Below are 18,156 nucleotides of genomic sequence, written 5' to 3' on the forward strand. Positions count from 1 at the left end.
TAACATTGATTCCAACCATTTGAGTTTTCCGATTATCTACAAAATATAGAAAAACAACAACGTAAGCAACTAGTGCTTAGTAACCTCAGATAAAGGAACTTAAACTTACCAAACATATTAAGTTAAACAACCAAACATACTTTCAATATAACAAACACTTAATTTCCTTCCTTATACACATAACCTTACAAGGTTAATAAGTGTACAATTCACATGTAATTCAAATCAAAGCATGGCATGTAACATATCAATTATTTATATTACATGATTCATTGCTCATATATATATAATGAATCATCTTTTCCTTACAATTTCACATACCTTTGCAGTCCATATCATTAATCCAAACCATGGTTCGTTTCATATATTCATATATTTATTAAAACTTTATTTTCTCGTTGAACCAAATAAAATAACATTGACTACTCAAAAAATTCTTGTATATTCATTTAATTCCCTAAACATCACAAACATCATTAGTTAACATATTTATATACATATGTAGCATATAATCTCACCAAGGCATAAATATTCATTACAACTATAGTAGACAAAACATTCATCTCACATTCAATTTTATGATACAAACCTCACCCAAAACATGTGTTAGGATTTCGACCCGATTAAGCAGCGAACAAGTAAAATAGTGAAATAAATTGATAAATTGAACACACAAATTTAACGTGGAAAAACCTCTCCAAAGAGGATAAAAAACCACGGGCAAAGATAATTTTACTATAATGGCAAAAGAACGAAGAGTACAAAAGATGGAGATAAAAACTAAACCCCAAAAACCCGAAAACAAAGAACCCACAAAACGTAAACACAAAATTCTCTAAATGTGTTATGAGTTCTAATCTCTAATGAGTGTATTTTCTAAGGTTGTAAAAGAGCCTATTTATAGGCTAAATTCATAGATCAAATAATAATAAAATAATCTAAACTAATCAGTGTTTGATTGAAACAAGTAAATGAGTTTAACGAAAGATTATTTTCAAATTTGACTGAAAATAGGAGTCATATTTAACAAATCTCCACCTTGACTCATATTTCCACAACACCATCTTTGCCAAAGCCTGCCACGAGCCTATCTTGAACTATGCAGGGAATTAACTGAGTCCAATTTATGCTTAGAAACTGGAAGACTTCTAGCCTTCGACTTGTACACTACCAAATCAAAACTAACTCGGGTCTGATTTTCACGAACACGGTGCCCTAACTTTTCAAAACCTGCATCCAAAAGAGAACCTCTCTTCAACGAAACAGTCATACCTTTTTCCCTCCTATGACCAAGTTGCCACCGCTCCAAACAAGTTGACTTCAACTCCATAACGAACGAGGGACGTCCGATTTCACCGGTCAATGTATAACCTTCCAGAATATAAAGACTGCTGGTTCTTTTACCTTTTAACAAAACGAGAGCTCCACGAGATACTTTAATGCCGCTGGGCTCGATGTTGATTTTGCATCCTTTCAAGTTTAAAATACTCAATGAGATGAGATTCTTTCGTAAATCAAGTACATACCTGACATCTGAGAGTGTCATAATCGTCCCATTGTGTATCCTAATTTTAACAGTACCAATACCAATTACCTTACTAGATGAATCGTTTCCCATGCGCACAACTCCACCTTCAACTGAATTGTATGTGGAGAACCATTATCTATTGGGACACATGTGGAAAGAACATCTCGAATCTAGGATCCACTCGGGCGTGAGCTTGGAGTTATCGCTCGTTGACACTAACAAGAAATCATCACCGTTTTCATCGGCCAAATTAGCACCAGCTACATCTTCTTCGTTACTCTCAGCAGTTCTTTTATTTTGCAGTTTATAACAATCTACTTTGACGTGACCTAGCTTTTTACAATAGCAACACCTTTTGTCTCGTTTCTTTGATGCTACCAAAATGGAAGGTTACCTATCTGCCTTGCTATTCAAACCAAACTCATTGTCAAGTTTGTCTCTACTCAACAAATGACCCTTCACATCTTTGAACGAGAGTTTGTCTCTGCTATAAATCAGGATCTCCTTGAAAGACTTGTATGAAGGGGGTAAAGAGCACAATAATAGCATAGCCTGATCTTCATCGTCAATATGAACCTCAACATTCTTTAAATCATTTAAAAGAGTAATAAATTGACTGATGTGATCTCTAAGAAGCTCACCTTCGTTCATGCGAAACGTAAATAGACGTTGTTTCAACACTAAACGATTAGCCAGAGACTTAGTCGCATAAAGAGTTTCTAACCTTTTCCACAAGGCGGATAAGGTTTTCTCCATCAATACCTCCTACAATACCGTATTCGCGAGGCACAACTAGATTGTAGACAAAGCCTTTTCATCAAGCTCTTTCCATTCTATTTTATTTAGATTCTCAGGCTTTTTCCCGGTAACAACTTTTTTCAAGCCTGATTGAATTAGAATTACCATCATCCGAACTTGCCACAAATTGAAATTTGTCTCACCATCGAACTTCTCAATTTCAAACCTTGTTGTTGCCATCTCTGAACAGGCTGATCTATGAAAATTGAACTAGCTCTGATACCACTTATTAGGATTTCGACCCGATTAAGCAGCGAACAAGTAAAATAGCGGAATAAATTGAAAAATTGAACACACAAATTTAACGTGGAAAAATCCCTCTAAAGAGGATAAAAAACCACAGGCAAAGATAATTTTACTATAATGGCAAAAGAACGAAAAGTACAAAAGATAGAGATAAAAACTAAACCCCGAAAACTCGAAAACAGAGAACCCACAAACGTAAACACAAAATTCTCTAAATGTGTTATGAGTTCTAATCTCTAATGAGTGTGTTTTCTAAGGTTGTAAAAGAGCCTATTTATAGGCTAAATTCATAGATCAAATAATAATAAAATAATCTAAACTAATCAGTGTTTGATTGAAACAAGTAAACATAGTTTAACTGAAAGATTATTTTTCAAATTTGACTGAAAATAGGAGTCATATTTAACATGTTAGTTCAATAACAAATGGTTGAAGGATGCCATAGTGTCTTTCAATCATGGTCTTATTCTTCTGATTCATGATGCCATATCGCCTTTTAGCTACAGTCTTATTCTTTAGAATCATGATGCCATAACATCTTTCAGCTATGGTCTTACTCATTTCCGGTATAATGTCATAGTTTCTTTCAACTATAGTCTTACGGTATAGTGCTATAGTGTCTTTCAACTATGGTCTTATTCGTTTCATTCAAGAAAGTAATTTTAATTCACATATATAGACAAATAGATAATAAATTTATTGAAACAGTAATTAATTGAATTAACTAAGTTATGAACTTATCTCGACAAATACAGTTATAAAAACGAAACCGACGATTAATAAAAAATTTTAGGTTTTCCTCTATTAAGTCTAGTTGATTCGTTTCTTGATCTTAGGACTCTCCAGGTTACTGTAGTTCCAGTCACGACTTTCACCACTCCATCAGTGCATAAATTAATCTAGTTCTCAGGCAAAGGAAGAAATGTCTTCGGTGACTGCTGTTTAGACAAGCTTTTTTTTCGGGAAAGGAAGCAATGAGTTTTGCCTAGGAGATCGAATTAATATATCTGTCTTTGAAAAACTTAAATGTATCCATATAGCTGGTAGTTAATCAGACAAAAACCACTATTAATCAGTCCAACTTTGAACAACTTAAATGCATTACTAATGCAAGAGATTAAGGCACATTAACAGTCTAATTATTAAACATTAATCCTGAGGATAAAATGCTGAAAAACTAGCATTCTTACGACACTGAAATCCCACATTCAACAGCAGAAACAGCAGCGGCTTATAGCATTTAAAACATAAATTTCTCTTCAATTTAGACAGCAACAAACAGTAGCAATACATAGCATTAAAATCAATAAACAGCAGCTCAAGGCTTTTTAAACAAGGGAGTCTCTATGCTAATTTTCCAGCATTTGGTCAACATATAACCCTCATAAACAGCAGCCAAATTGTAAAAAAAAAAAAAATTATCAACCAAACTTCCCTTCATTTAAAACAGCAGTTTATGGCATTTAAATCTAGGAATTTATATGCTGAATTTTCAGCATTTGGACAACATTAAACACTTCCAATCAAAAGTCAAATTTAATAATCCACAATCACACTTTCCTTCATTTACAACATCAGCTCAAAACATTTAAAATAAGAGAATATGCATGCTGAATTTTCAGCATTTGGACAACATCTCAACATGAAAATTTTCCAGCTTTTCACTTCCAATATTTCGAATATTCAAAAGCAAAAAGAAGAGCACAACTAATCAATTAAAAATTTTGAACTTAATTCAAGGTATATCTTCAACTGAATATTCATATTAACTCACAATCAATAAGATATTAAGTAGAAAATATAAATCTCAAGAGAGCTATCAACTGTCTCAAGAACATAAAAATCATGAAAAATAATTGAGAAATGGACTTAAATGCAAAACAAAATCAAAACCGAAGCTCCCTCAAGCTTGTGAATGGTGGTTCGTTGGAAATAGGGTAAAAAAGAAGAAGATGCTACTTTTACTTCTTATTTTATTTTATTTTATGTTTTTACACTTTATTTCCTTTTATTTAATCATTATTGTAAATAAATAAAACAATTTCATTTCCAATCTTCCTAATGCCGTCCACTATGGAAATTTTATGGTAGATTTTCCATTAAAGTCCTCCTACTTAACAATTTTAACTTTTACAATAATAACTTACTTTTGTAATTTTTATAATTTAGTCCTTTTCAATTAATTAACTATCTAAACATTAAAATTTCTTAACCAATTTTTAATATGACCCTAATAATACACTGTACATATTTAATAAAATATTTACGAACTCGGTTTATAGAAACGAGGTCTCGTTACCTCATTTTCTAAAACCACTTCACTTTAAAGATTTACCACTTGAACCTAATTATTCGTTTAAATAACATAAATTATCAAATCAAATTTATAATAATACTATATTTGACTCGTAAGTATTAAATAATAATATTTACAGACCCGCTCGTCGAATTTGTGGCCCCGAAACCACTGTTTCCGACACCACTAAAAAAGGGCTATTACAGGTTAATATTGTTTATCGAGAAGGGAATTATTGAGTATGACTCCTATTTCAGTCAAATTTGAGAAATAATCTTCTAGTTAAACTTTGTTTATTTGTTTCAATCAAACTCTAATTAGTCTAGATATTTTATTATTATTTGACCTATAAATTTAGCCTATAAATAGACTCTTTTACAACCTTAGAAAAGACAATCATTAGAGATTAGAAATCATAACGCTTTTGGAGAATTTTGTCTTTATGTTTTTGAGGTTTTTTTTAGGGTTTTGGGGTTTAGTTTTTATGTTCATCTTTGTACTCTTCGTTCTTTTGCCATTATAGTAAATTATATTTTCCCATGGTTTTTTTATCCTTTTAGGAGAGGTTTTTCCACATTAAATTTGTGTGTTCAATTTTTCAATTTCTTCTGCTATTTTTTACTTGTTCGTTTCTTAATCAGGTATCATAGCTAGTTTAATTTTCATAGATCAACCCGTTCTGAGATGACAACAATAAGGTTTAACATTGAGAAGTTCGATGGTGTCACAAATTTCAATCTATGGCAAGTTTAGATGATGGTAATTTTAGTTCAGACTGGCCTGGAAAAGGTCATTACCGAGAAAAAGCTCGAGAATCTAGATTAGTCAGAATGGGAAGAGCTTGATGAAAAAACCTTGTTTGCAACCCAGTTGTGCCTACGAATAGGGTATTGCAGGAGGTATTGATGGAGAAAACCTCATTCGCCTTGTGGAAAATGTTAGAAACTCTTTGTGCCATTAAGTTTCTAGCTAACCATTTAGTGTTGAAATAATGTCTATTTACGTTTTGCATGAATGAAGGTAAGCTTCTTAGATATCACATCAGTCAATTCATTACACTTTTTAATGATTTAAATAAAGTTGAGGTCCAGATTGACAATGAAGATCAAGCTATGCTATTATTGTGTTTTTTACCCCCTTCATACAAGTCTTTCAGGGAGACCCTGATTTATGATAGTAGAGACAAACTCTCATTCGAGGATGTGAATGGTCATTTGTTGAGTAAAGACAAACTCGACAATGAGTTTAGTTCAAATAGCAAGGCAGATAGGCAAACTTCCATTTTGGTAGCATCAAAGAAGCGAGGTAAAATGTGTCACTATTGTAAGAAGTTAGGTCACGTCAAAGTAGATTGCTATAAGCTGTGAAATAAAAAGGTTGCTGAATGAGGAAGATATAACTGGTGCTAATTTGATAGACGAAAGCGATGATGATTTCTTGTTAGTGTCAACGAGAAAAAGCTGCGAGCTTACATCCGAGTGGATCCTAGATACGGGATGTTCTTTCCACATGTGTCCCAATAGAAAATGGTTCTCCACATACAGTTCTGTTGAAGGTAGAGTTATGCGTATGGGAAACGATTCATCCAGTAAAGTAATTGGTATTGGTACTATTAAAATTAGGATGCATGATGGGACGATTAGGACACTCTCAGATGTCAGGAATGTACCTGATGTACGAAAGAATCTCATCTCCTTGAGTATTTTAGACTCGAAAGGTTGCAGAATCAACATCGAGTTAAATGGCATTAAGGTGTCTCGTGGGGTTCTCGTTTTGTTAAAAGGTAAAAGATCCAAAAATATTTATATTTTGAAAGGTTCTACAGTGATCGTTGAAATCAGACGTCCCTCATCCATTACGAAGTCAAAGTCAAATCGTTTGGAGTAGAAACAACTTAGTTATAGGAGGGAAAAATGAATAATCATTTCATTGAAGAGAGTTTCTCTTTTGGATGCAGTTTTGAAAAGTTAGGGCATTGTGTTCGTGAAAATCAGACCCGAGTTAGTTTTGATTTAGCAGTGTACAAGTTGAAGGCTAAAAGTCTTTCAGTTTTTAAGTACAGGTTCAACTCAGTTAAATTCCCTGCATTGTAACAGCCCAATTTTTTAGTGGTGTCGGAGACAGTGGTTTCAAGGCAACCAAATCCGACGAGTAAGTTCGTAAATATATTATTTAATATTTACGAGTCAAATATGGTTTTAAAAAGGTTTTTGAATAAGTAATTTATGATTTATAATGATTTATTAGTTTTGAGTGATAATACCTAGGTTAAGTGGTTTTAGAAAGTGAGGTATCGGGACCTCATTTTTTATAAATTGAGTCGTAAATATTTTTATAAATATTTACAGAGTGTCATTAAGGTGGTATTAAAGTTTCGTTGAAAATTTTTTACATTTCGATAGTTAATTAATTAAAAGAATTAAATTGAAAAAGGTGTAAAACTTGTTAAGTATAATAATTAAGTGATTAAATGGCTTGATTAATAAGTAAGGAAAGACTTAAGTAATAAATAAACTTAAATTAAAATGGTGGGGCGGCAAGTAAGGAAAAATAATAAAATAAAGACATTGAATGGCAAAATAGTAATTTTGGTGAAATAAAAAAACAAACAAATTAAAATTTAAAGGTTTCTTATGCATTGCATCTTCTAATTTCAGCTTAAACCAACATAGGAGAAAGCTCTTAAACTGGTTTTTCATATTTTTGCTTCATGTGAGTTCATTCTTACCCGTTTCTTGTAATTTTTATATTTTTGAAATCGTTACAATTAGATTCAATTAAACCGTACATTCGTTTTTTTATTTTATTAAAAAATTTTGATGTTGCAATTGATAAATATTAGATGTTTTGATGAATAACATGGATTTAGAGCTTTGATTGTGTTGTATGATGATTTTGTAAAGTTATTTTGTTAAATATTGATTTTAGGATTAAATTGTGAAAAAGTTAAAATATTAGGGTTTGATAGTGAATTTTGGATTTATTAGGGGTTCTATAAAGGCCTAGAATATTTGGATAGATTATTTATTGATAAAATTAGTTAATTTGATAGATTAACTAATTAAGGGATTAAATTGCAAAAATTGTAAAAGTTTGGGCTAATTGTATAAATTCAAAAAATAAAAGGAGATTAATTATAAAATGAATTGGAAATGGAATTTATGCTAATAAATGAATAACTTTATATTTTAGATCAAGATCTCGTAGATACTCATAAAAAAGGAAAAATGGCATAATTGTCCCTGAACTTCTACAATTACTACAATTCAATCCAGGAAGTTTGTACGGTTAAAATTTAAAAATTTTATAAATTGATGAATGGTTTTGTGCATTTATTCTATTGATGGAAATGAATTGTTGTATGAATTATAATATTGAATTGGATATTCAGTTTGAACTGAACGTGAGATTTGAGTACATTCGTAATTTGGTGTATGATGGTATTGGAGGGAGACATCAGCATTATTCCCAAGTAAACCAGGGTTCAAAATTTGTTGCGAACTCTCGTGTTTTACTTTCTGTTTGGCGTAATTGGGTAGTTCAGCTCTTACGAGCTTTTGTTAACGATGTACTCTTATCTGTAAGTCGTTCTTCGAATGGAGAGATCTCAGTAAGGTGATTTATTTATTAAATTTGAAATACATGTTATTTATTTTTGTATTTATTTGAATACGGATGAATTTATCGATTGAAGTTGTAAATGACAGGGAATTGTCATGGATAATTTTTAATACCTAAATTGTTATAGTTAGTTCGGTAAGATTTTTGTTTAACCCGTCGAACTTACTAAGCTTCATTAAACTTATTTGTATTGTTTAATATCTTTGGAGATTTTCGGAAGGTTAGGCGATTGGATTGGCACTCAAGCCACACTATCCATATCTCGGTAGTTTTTAAAACGTTAAATACGATTTATATGGTATGTATAGGCTTTTGTATGGTCTTAGTCAAAGTTTAGCTTATGTAAATATTATGATTAATATTTTTGTTTATATAATCAACTTACATATTGGTATGAGATTAAAGCATAATTGTGATGTTAGTATGAGTGATATTTGTATGTATGCATTTGAATTGTAGTGAACTTTGGTAACTTGGTTAGGTAAATTAATTTGGTAAGTTTGGATATTTGATTGACATTTTTTTAGTTTTCATTTGAGAAGCCTAAGGGCATATCGATTGTATGTGGTGATAATACATGTTTAAGACTTGATTTTAGCTTGTGTTGAATGCCTTGTTATGGCTTGTTGATGTGTAATTTGTTGAGGCTAGGTTGGTGTCAATTTGGGTGAGAAATGTGGCTTAGAAAATGACCGATTTTTGTCCACACGGGTAGAGACACGAGCGTGTGTCTCAGCCGTGTGTGACACACGACCAAGTGACACGGCCATATGTCCCCCATATCTTCTTACGAAAGCTAGTCAGTATGGTTACACGGCCTAGCACACGGGCGTGTGACTTGGCCGTGTGACCCCAGTCAGAGAGTTACACGAGCATGGATACGGGCTGAGACACAGCCGTGTGTCCCTATTTTGAATGCTCACACAGCCTGAGACACGGGCATGTCTCTTGACCGCGTGAGTCACACGGTCTTGTGACCCTTGCAGTTTTGAAAATTTTTAATGTTTTCTAAAAATTGTTTGAGTATCTGATCTAGTCCTGACTTGTTTCTAACGCGTATTTTGGGCTCCGAGGGCTCGTTAAAAGGACAATATGTTTGATTTTGATTGGTTTCTGTCATGAATGTTTTATGATATGAAATGATTGTTTATTTAATCTATAAACTCCGGTAATGCTTTGTAACCCTGTTCCGGCGATAGATACAGGTTAGGGGTGTTACATGCATAGTTTAAGATAGGCTCGTGGCAGGCTTTGGCAAAGATGCGTTGTGGAAATATGAGTCAAGGTAGAGATTTGTTAAGTATGACTCTTATTTCAGTCAAATATGAGAAATAATCTTTTAGTTAAACTTTGTTTATTTGTTTTAATCAAACTCTGATTAGTCTAGATTGTTTTATTATTATTTGACCTATGAATTTAGCCTATAAATAGGATCTTTTAAAGCTTAAAAAAGACACCCATTAGAGATTAGAACTTATAACACTTTTGGAGAATTTTGTGTACGTTTTGAGGGTTCTTTGTTTTTTCGAGTTTTGGCGTTTAGTTTTTATCTTCACCTTTACACTCTTCGTTCTTTTGCCATTATAGTAAAATTATATTTATCCGTGGTTTTTTATCCTCTTTGGAGAGGTTTTTCCACATTAAATTTGTATGTTCAATTTCTCAATTTCTTCCACTATTTTTTATTTGTTCGTTGCTTAATCGGGTCGATCCTCAACATGAATCGACTTGGTGATTGTTTAGCCAACATTGTTGCAGACTTTCCTTTGGGTTTTCATTGTTGAGCTCAGTCTTTGGATGCTGTTATGAATGTGCTAAATGAGGATGCTCTTCGCTTAGCATTACCAAGACCGGTTGCATTGTAGTTTTTTGCTTTTCTTTCGTTATTATTAAAAAAAAAAAAAAACGGTCACATTTATTATAGGGATGAAAAGGAAAATAAAATAGAGGCACCTTAATATAACTTTTAGTGTTTAAATTTTACAACTACGTTTAATTTTGTATTTGTAGTTTTTAATTTATTTTGATACTTGAATTTAATAATTAAATTTATTTTTGTCTCTAAGTTTGGTAAATGTAACTGTTTGATAATGTGACACTATACATCATCAAATCTTAATAGTATATAAGTTTTAAAGTTAAAATGGACCTAATTGTCAAGTTCATGTATCAAAGTGGACAAAAAAAATATAAATGTCAAAGTAAACCTAATTGTCAAGTTCAGAATTAAAAATTATAGTAACCCTTTTCTTCAAAGTAGTTAAGTTAGTTTTAGATATTACACAAATATATTTATTATCAGCCCTTAGTTAACTTGATGTCATGAGTCAGTTGAACACCAACTCAGTTAGGAAAATAACTTTGATGTCTTTCGTAATTAAAATAAATTATATTCTTTAATAATATTTTAGTTTTTTTTAGTTAAAAAATCAATAAAAAAGTTGCTTGTGATTTGATTTGATCTAGTGTGGTCAGGATCAATAAAATTAATTTTACCATTAAACCAAAACTTTATTTTATTATAATATTTACATTTTAATTGTATTATGCATAGCTCCGTAAACTGGATATATTGATAATGTTGTTGATTGAGTTGGTGCCATAAGTCAACTCAACACTAACTCAAGATTCATAACAACACTAATAAACGATTGTAGTACATTTAATATTCTTAACATGATGTATTTACGTGATTAAATTTCATTTTACTCACATTTTCATTTCAATATTGTATATATTTCATATGTTATTATTAATAGTTTTAAATCATACGTTTCATTATTTATTATATGTTATTTTTAAAGCGGCACTTATATTTTAAGTACGTAGTTTCCACAAGATTTCTAGTATAAATTAAGAATTTATACAAACATGATTTTAAGTAATTTTCAACTCAATGACAAAAATAGGAAAATTGCAATTCAAATTTGTATTTGATGAAGTTTAGGTTAAGTAATTTTCAACTCAAATGACAAAAATAGGAAAATTGCATTCAAATTTCTCTTTATAACGTGTACATGTTATAACAACATTTCTCTATAACCAAGTTTTTAGTAGTTACGATTCTTTATATTTTATTTTGACTCTTTAAAACAACTTTTCACTTATAACAACATTCATATTTATAAATTATATTCTTTATTAAATTAATTCTCTATACTTTAAGATTTGAAGTAAAATTATAATTATTTCATATAAAAAAACCTATTAATTATAGTTTATTAAATAAAACCAACATTTTATTTGAAATAAGGGATTATTTCGGTGCTACTAAAAAGAATTACTGAGAAACAAAAACAGAATTAGCGGACTTATTTCAGAAAAGTGTAAGAGTTAACCTACATATTTTTTGTAACCCACAAATAAGGTCGGCACGTTTGGTGCAATTGCCCATCAAAGTCCTTATTTGAGTAGTCTCAGAAACTATTTAATCTTCAACCGACCAATTTGAAAGATTTAATCCTAATTCACTCGGTGCCTCAAATGTTTAGCACCAAATCCACCCTTTAGGTTAACTTCTTAACTCCTTTTTTCTTTTTGTTGTGTGTGTACTAAAAATTAACTTAAATGTCACATTACATCAAACTTAGAATACTTATTATCATGCGAGCTCGATGAAGCTTCCTGATGATGCAATCGACGCCTTCGATTAGCTCTCCTGTGCGCACGACTCTGTGCTCTGCTTGACATACTTGAAGGAGTAGAGTGATGAATTTCCGCCGATGTAGCCGTATAACCAAAAACACAATCTAGTGGGTCTGCCGTTAGATCAAAACCAGACTTCACCTGGAATAACAGGGCAGTTAAAGAAATTTGTTGAGTCAAAATAATAAATGTTAATCTGAAAAATTGCTACATTACATTAACAGCATATACATACAGCATAATCACCAAACATTGGGTTTTGAATGTCATAACAAGCAAGCAAAACAAATGAAAAGAACCGAGTTCATTATACATGCTCAATAACAATAAAATTAGGTTAAGGGCCTAAATGACACATTTGAGCTAGCCAGCTACTCAGGTACGACTTGAAGAAAACTCGAATTCGGCTAGATCATTGTCAAGTCCAGCTATCAAGAGAGCTGAATTCAAGCATCTAAACGCTTGACTTGTGTAGCTTATGGGCCTAATTGAATTTTTATTTTTAATATATATTATTTTAGTTTTAATTAAACTGAAAATTTTAATTTAAACTCGAGCACAAACATAAATAATCAAATTTGAAGTCAAGCATGAGAATCAAGCTCATGTTATTTACTTGGTAAACAAGCCTAATCAACCGAGCTCTAACAGTTCAACCTTTTATCTCAAATCAAGCTCCTGCTGTTCTAACAGCTAGAGCTTTGCTCGGTTCGATCACAACCCTATTTAAAAGTCTCTGTTCTATGTATCTAAATGCACCTTCTTGTACAACTTCATTATAAGGTTATAATGATGCCACAATGCCAAGGAAGTTTAGAGCACTAACAGGAACTTGCTCAGACTTCAAATCTGTCTTTTTTCTGTCAAAGTTATTGTGGATATCACTGGGGCTGGCCTTATGGGAGACATCCTGAGAATCGCCATGAGTGCCTTCATCCTGATCTACATTATCACCAAAGAAATTTCGATAACGCCACCTTAAATTTGGCCCTGATGTTGAATCATCAAATACTTCCTCTAAATAGAAATGTTTAGAGATAAGTCTCATCTTCCAAGGATCATGCCGATATTTCTTCACTATTCTGTATTCGACATTCAGCTTATGAATAAAAAACTTTAGTAAAAGTAACTGTAAACAAATATATGAACATGCACCAATAGGACATATAAGTGAGTGGCAAGAACATAGAGAAGGAATCATTGACTGTTTTAAAGTACAGTAAAAGATGCATAACTTGAATCAGCATTTGTTTAATCCGACACTGTGTGTGCAACTTGAAGAAAGTATGAAACAACATGAAGAGCAAAGACTTGAGTCACCATCTGATGCAATTTCGTAGCCTATATTGTTCCAACTCTTCAATTGTCTTGAAGTACCCATATCTAACACCCGTGTCTGAAGCATATCCAGACATAGATGTGGCGATTAGACCATCCAAGACCCCTCCAAATACATGAAAAACATCTTTAAAAAAAATGAATATAACCGTGCCAAATACATACCTGTACCCAAAACTAACACCCTAGTCCAAGTAACATGATAGTATCAAAATTTTTGTTTAAAACCTTCATCCCCTAAAGAAAAGAAAATTTTTAAAATGACTAAATGTGAATTAACCATAAGCAGATACTCCCAGAACATCAGCAACCATACTACATATTGAAAACGAAAAAGAAGTACAAAAGAGAAAATCATCTTCACCCAATGAAAATGAACTACTCAAATCAACTCTTCGTTCACTTAAAGAAATATACACCCAAATCTATGAAGCATTAAAATGATCAGTCAAAGAAAATGACATTTAGTTTACTTGTTGATTTAATGCTTGTAGAATTTATACTTTAATCCAAACCTTATAAGTCTCCAGCATTTCAGAATGCAAATTACAGACATATTCAACTGTAAATGCAACATATGAACAATAAATCTGAGGAAAGTTAAGCCTGTTAACTTAGTAGAGCATCCAAGAGAGCATGTATTCCTAGTCACCATATTTCTGATATGTCTATGAATCCATTAAAACATGATTATTTTTCATATTACTTTAACTAGAAAATTTCAAAACGAAAAAGCGAATAATACATAATTACGTACATATTTGCTAATTCACTTTGCATCCGAGTTCCGTCTAATGCAAGAATATGGTCAACACTCGAATCTAGGGAATTCCCAAATTTCCAAAATCCAAGTATTATGGCAGCTCCTGCACAAAGTAAAGAATCTATTGTCATTAAAATAATAGTTGTAATGAGTGCATTGGCATGTTCATACATGTCAGTGGTGAGCATGATCAGCCAGAGAGAGAATTACCACCAGAGAGGTTTACCCGAAGTAACCTATTCAGCTTCCATGTTGCTGCCAGAAAGAATAAAAAAAATTATCAGAAAATCGTGAAAATAGAATATTCAAAGTAGAATAAGAAAGGGAAAAGATACTGCGAGTGTATGGAGTCAACAAAGAAGTTACCTTCATAAGTAACTTACTATCCAATTGAAGATCTATTAAAGAATACAAAGGATCACTAGACAACATTCTGGAAAAGACCAACTTGTAGACAATTACTTACTGACCAAACTTCTCTTTAACGCTTGGACATGAAATCATTCTTGAGAAAGTAATTGTATTGTCAAAATAGAATTATTATCAAATTAAAATCCTTAGCCAAACAAGCTATCTATTTAAAGTTGTAGCTAACCATAAAGGACGATGACAAATGCATATTGCCCCTAATAGTGCTTACAAAGAAAATTTGGTTTGAATTTTTTTTTTTAAAAGAAGAAGGAATTTTACGAATGCCTATTGTACCTGCCATATCTTTTTTAATAATGTTCAGTTATTCATAGTCTCAAAGCTTGAACCACAGTAAGAGAAACTTCAGGATTCAAAGACCCCAGTGTTACGAACCTAGTTCATACATGCAACAACATTTCGAGCTTTATCTAAAATTGAAGTTCAATAAATCAAAGATCAATAACAATAATACTAAACAAAACATCATTCATTGCAAAAGTCATGGTCTTTTAATCTGTGTTGCTCCTCTTTATATACTTTTAAGTACTCATATCTGATACATGTATCTGCCGACTAAGTTTTAGCTTGGTTGGCAACGGCATTATTATCAACACAAGAGGACATGAATTCGAGCATGATGAAGCACGGTGATCCTCCTATTTAAGGGTTGAGAGGGGATATGGGTGCTTCTAAGCATTGTATAAAAAAATGCTGATACAGGTATCCAGCACATTTTCAAACATGGGTTCGTTGGTATGATGACCCTACAAGGATCTCCAAAAACGGAAAGACAGAAACAATTGATTATATTCATGTCAGTCACAAACCTATACTCAATACTCCCACTCAAGTCCAAGAAACATAATTAAACATAATCATGCTTGGGCTTATGCTTGGTATATTAAAACCTATATGATGTGATTTCAAAGAACCAAAAACAATGCGCAAAACACAGATACCTGCCCAAACAAGACCACCACCAGCAATTACACCAGCCGTGAAATGATTAAGCGCCGAGGACTTACACCTTTGAAAAATGTTTTCTTCTTGTCGGGTCAATTGTTCCTAAGAAAAAGATCCCACACTTTTAAGCAATTTTAAGGACTTACTTTAAGCAAACGTCGATATCTTTGCGACAAGCAATTGTTAGTATCACAAGACAACTTATACACAAATTAACAGTTCTGAAACAACTTGTATAGGTTATAATCGACGATTTAGGGACCCAAATATGAAGGGAAAAAGAATGAGGGGAAATCAAATTAAAAGGAAATGAAAAGTACCTTTCGGGATCTTAGATTCTGCTCAAGCTCAAACAAAGCGTCACCCATTTTCCTCCAAATTCAGCTGCTGTTTTTATTTTTCATTTTTTGTTTTCTTTTGAGTTGGCTGATGATAATGATGATGACCGATGAGGGCCGAGAGACTTGTCCTGAAACTGTACGAAAAGGCAGCTTGTTCATGTTCTTGGGCTGTGGCCCAGTTTTGTTTATTGGTTTGGTCTTGGAATCTTTAAGGAGGAGTGATCCATCAATTTTGTTAAATCCATTTTTTTTTTTGTGTGAAAAGTTAATTCCATTTTAAATTAGATTAAAGTATCATGCAAGCTTCTAAACTAGGAGTCAAATTACATTTTTTCATTTTTACTCAAAAATATATAAACTAATCATTGTATATTAGATTAAAGAGAAAATTAATTTTTTTGTTAAAAATTTCATCCATTTGTATTGTTAAAAATTGACGTGGTTAACAGAATAATCAAACAATGACATGCGACGTGTATACCTCACTTAACATAAATGGGCCAATTTTTAACAGTACAAAATAGATGAAATTTTTAACAAAATGATCAATTTTCTATTTGATCTAATGCATGGTGACCAATTTGCCCATTTTGAGTAGAAAAAGTAAAATGCAATCTAACTCTTAGTATAGGAACCTCCATAGTAAATTTCCTAATTAGAAAGCCACTTGGAATTGAATTTAGCTGAAATTATTTAATTTTACATGTAAGAGATGTTTGAACAACTACTATAATTAGTGGACTATAAAAAAGGCTTAAATAGAAAATTGGGCCTTAAATTACAGTTTTTTCTCACTTAGGTATCTAAACCTTTTTTATTTTGTCAAAAGTAGTACCTAAATTATGATTCGATTACTACTTCTAATCCAATCATTTTGACATACATTACTATAATTAAATTAAAAATAAATTTTAATAAAATAAATAAAATAATATTATTTAATAATATATACAACTTTCTCATCTATCATCTTCCTCACTTCTTCGTCTCTCCCTTAAACATCAATTGCTTCAAAATCATATATCTATGTTTTTCATGAAAGCTTTATTCTTTTTATGTGAGGTATCAACAAGGAAGGAGACATGGAGGAGGATGTGGTAGTGATGGTGAAGGTCGGTTCACCCTGGTAGGATGGAGAGCCATAGGAGTAAAGTGAGCAAGGAGGTTGGGAGTATAAAGGAGTACACTGAGGACAATAAGGTGGCTAGAACACTTAAGGATCGACCCTTTCTTTAATGTGTTGTGGAATATTTATAGGGGAGGTCCCATGTTTGGTAGTGGTAACGTAGTGATCTTGCTATCAGACCATCATTATGGGATGCATGAGAAGGATGTTTGTGATGGGAGTAACACCACATACATGACTTGATTGTTGGGTCTGATCAACGAAATGTCACATTCATTGCTGGAGCAACTACGATCGACTATATACAATTTTCACCATTAATCAATATGCTACATGTTTTATATACATAAAACATGATATATAGTCATTCTTGGGCCATATATGAGCTTACGAAAGCTCATACCATCTTGAGGTCGAATGAGGACTAAAATGAAATTTTTTCAAAACATCTCAGGTGGATGTCGCGACTTCCAAGGCTTGGTGTGGTGACTTTGAAGATAGTAGCCTAGCTTCCCAACCTGAGGATCAATTTGTAAGTATTTTAAAATAAAATAGAACGGACATCGTGACCTCAAAAAGGGGACATTACAACGAGATAACCTGGTGTCGCGACATTCAGGATGTAAAGTCGCGACTTTCATGATAATCCACTAACTACCAAGTGATAAAGGTTGAGAAGGATGAACGCGAAAGCGGATCGTAAAGTTTGTCAAAGTCATGGATTTGACTTAGGGCTCTAGACGTTAGGAAAGAAACTTGGATTTTCTTGACACAACACGAAACGAAATTAAATCCAAGTTAGATAAAATAATTAAAACAAATAATAAATCAAGGATTCAGGAAGTGAATAAAGAAGATAAATGGAAAGATAGAGCGTGGCGTGTAGAAGTCCTAAGAAGCCTTGGAAACACGAAGAATCCACAACCCCTTCAAGCGGCTCTAATTTCCCTCCAAGATAAAAACCTTGGCAAGAAAAAGTTTGAAGATGATCCCACAATCTAAAAAGATTGTTAAAACTCTTCTAAAAGAAACTCAAGAGAAATTCTTGAAAAGAAAAAACTCAAAGAGAATTTATTAACT

The 18,156-nt window shown here is 32.3% G+C and overlaps 1 protein-coding gene across 2 annotated transcripts; it reads right to left on the reverse strand.

The window, feature by feature from the left end:
- Nucleotides 1-11,769: 11,769 nt before the first annotated feature.
- On the reverse strand, nucleotides 11,770-16,105 carry LOC108454286 (uncharacterized). Of its 2 annotated transcripts, none has more exons than XM_053019529.1 (6): nucleotides 15,930-16,105; nucleotides 15,606-15,711; nucleotides 14,449-14,490; nucleotides 14,230-14,338; nucleotides 12,961-13,216; nucleotides 11,770-12,275 (listed from the first exon to the last, which is right to left on the reverse strand). In XM_053019529.1, the coding sequence occupies exons 1-6, from the start codon at nucleotides 15,975-15,977 to the stop codon at nucleotides 12,060-12,062; spliced, it is 777 nt and encodes a 258-aa protein (XP_052875489.1). In that variant the 5' UTR covers nucleotides 15,978-16,105; the 3' UTR covers nucleotides 11,770-12,059. The 2 variants fall into 2 exon arrangements, with proteins under 2 accessions (XP_052875489.1, XP_017608189.1); XM_017752700.2 differs by having other exon boundaries at nucleotides 14,446-14,490; nucleotides 15,930-16,102.
- Between the last annotated feature and the right edge of the window lie 2,051 nt (nucleotides 16,106-18,156).

This window comes from Gossypium arboreum, chromosome 9 (assembly GCF_025698485.1).
Source record: "Gossypium arboreum isolate Shixiya-1 chromosome 9, ASM2569848v2, whole genome shotgun sequence".
Taxonomy (NCBI): Eukaryota; Viridiplantae; Streptophyta; class Magnoliopsida; order Malvales; family Malvaceae; genus Gossypium; species Gossypium arboreum.

Excerpts from the sequence above, each read along its gene's own strand:
- LOC108454286 (XM_017752700.2), bottom strand. The coding sequence starts at position 15,977 with ATGGGTGACGCTTTGTTTGAGCTTGAGCAGAATCTAAGATCCCGAAAG. Across the intron at positions 13,217-14,229 it reads CAAAGTGAATTAGCAAATAT|AATAGTGAAGAAATATCGGC; the intron begins GTACGTAATTAT and ends TGTCGAATACAG. Across the intron at positions 12,276-12,960 it reads TGAAGTCTGAGCAAGTTCCT|GTGAAGTCTGGTTTTGATCT; the intron begins GTTAGTGCTCTA and ends CTGTTATTCCAG.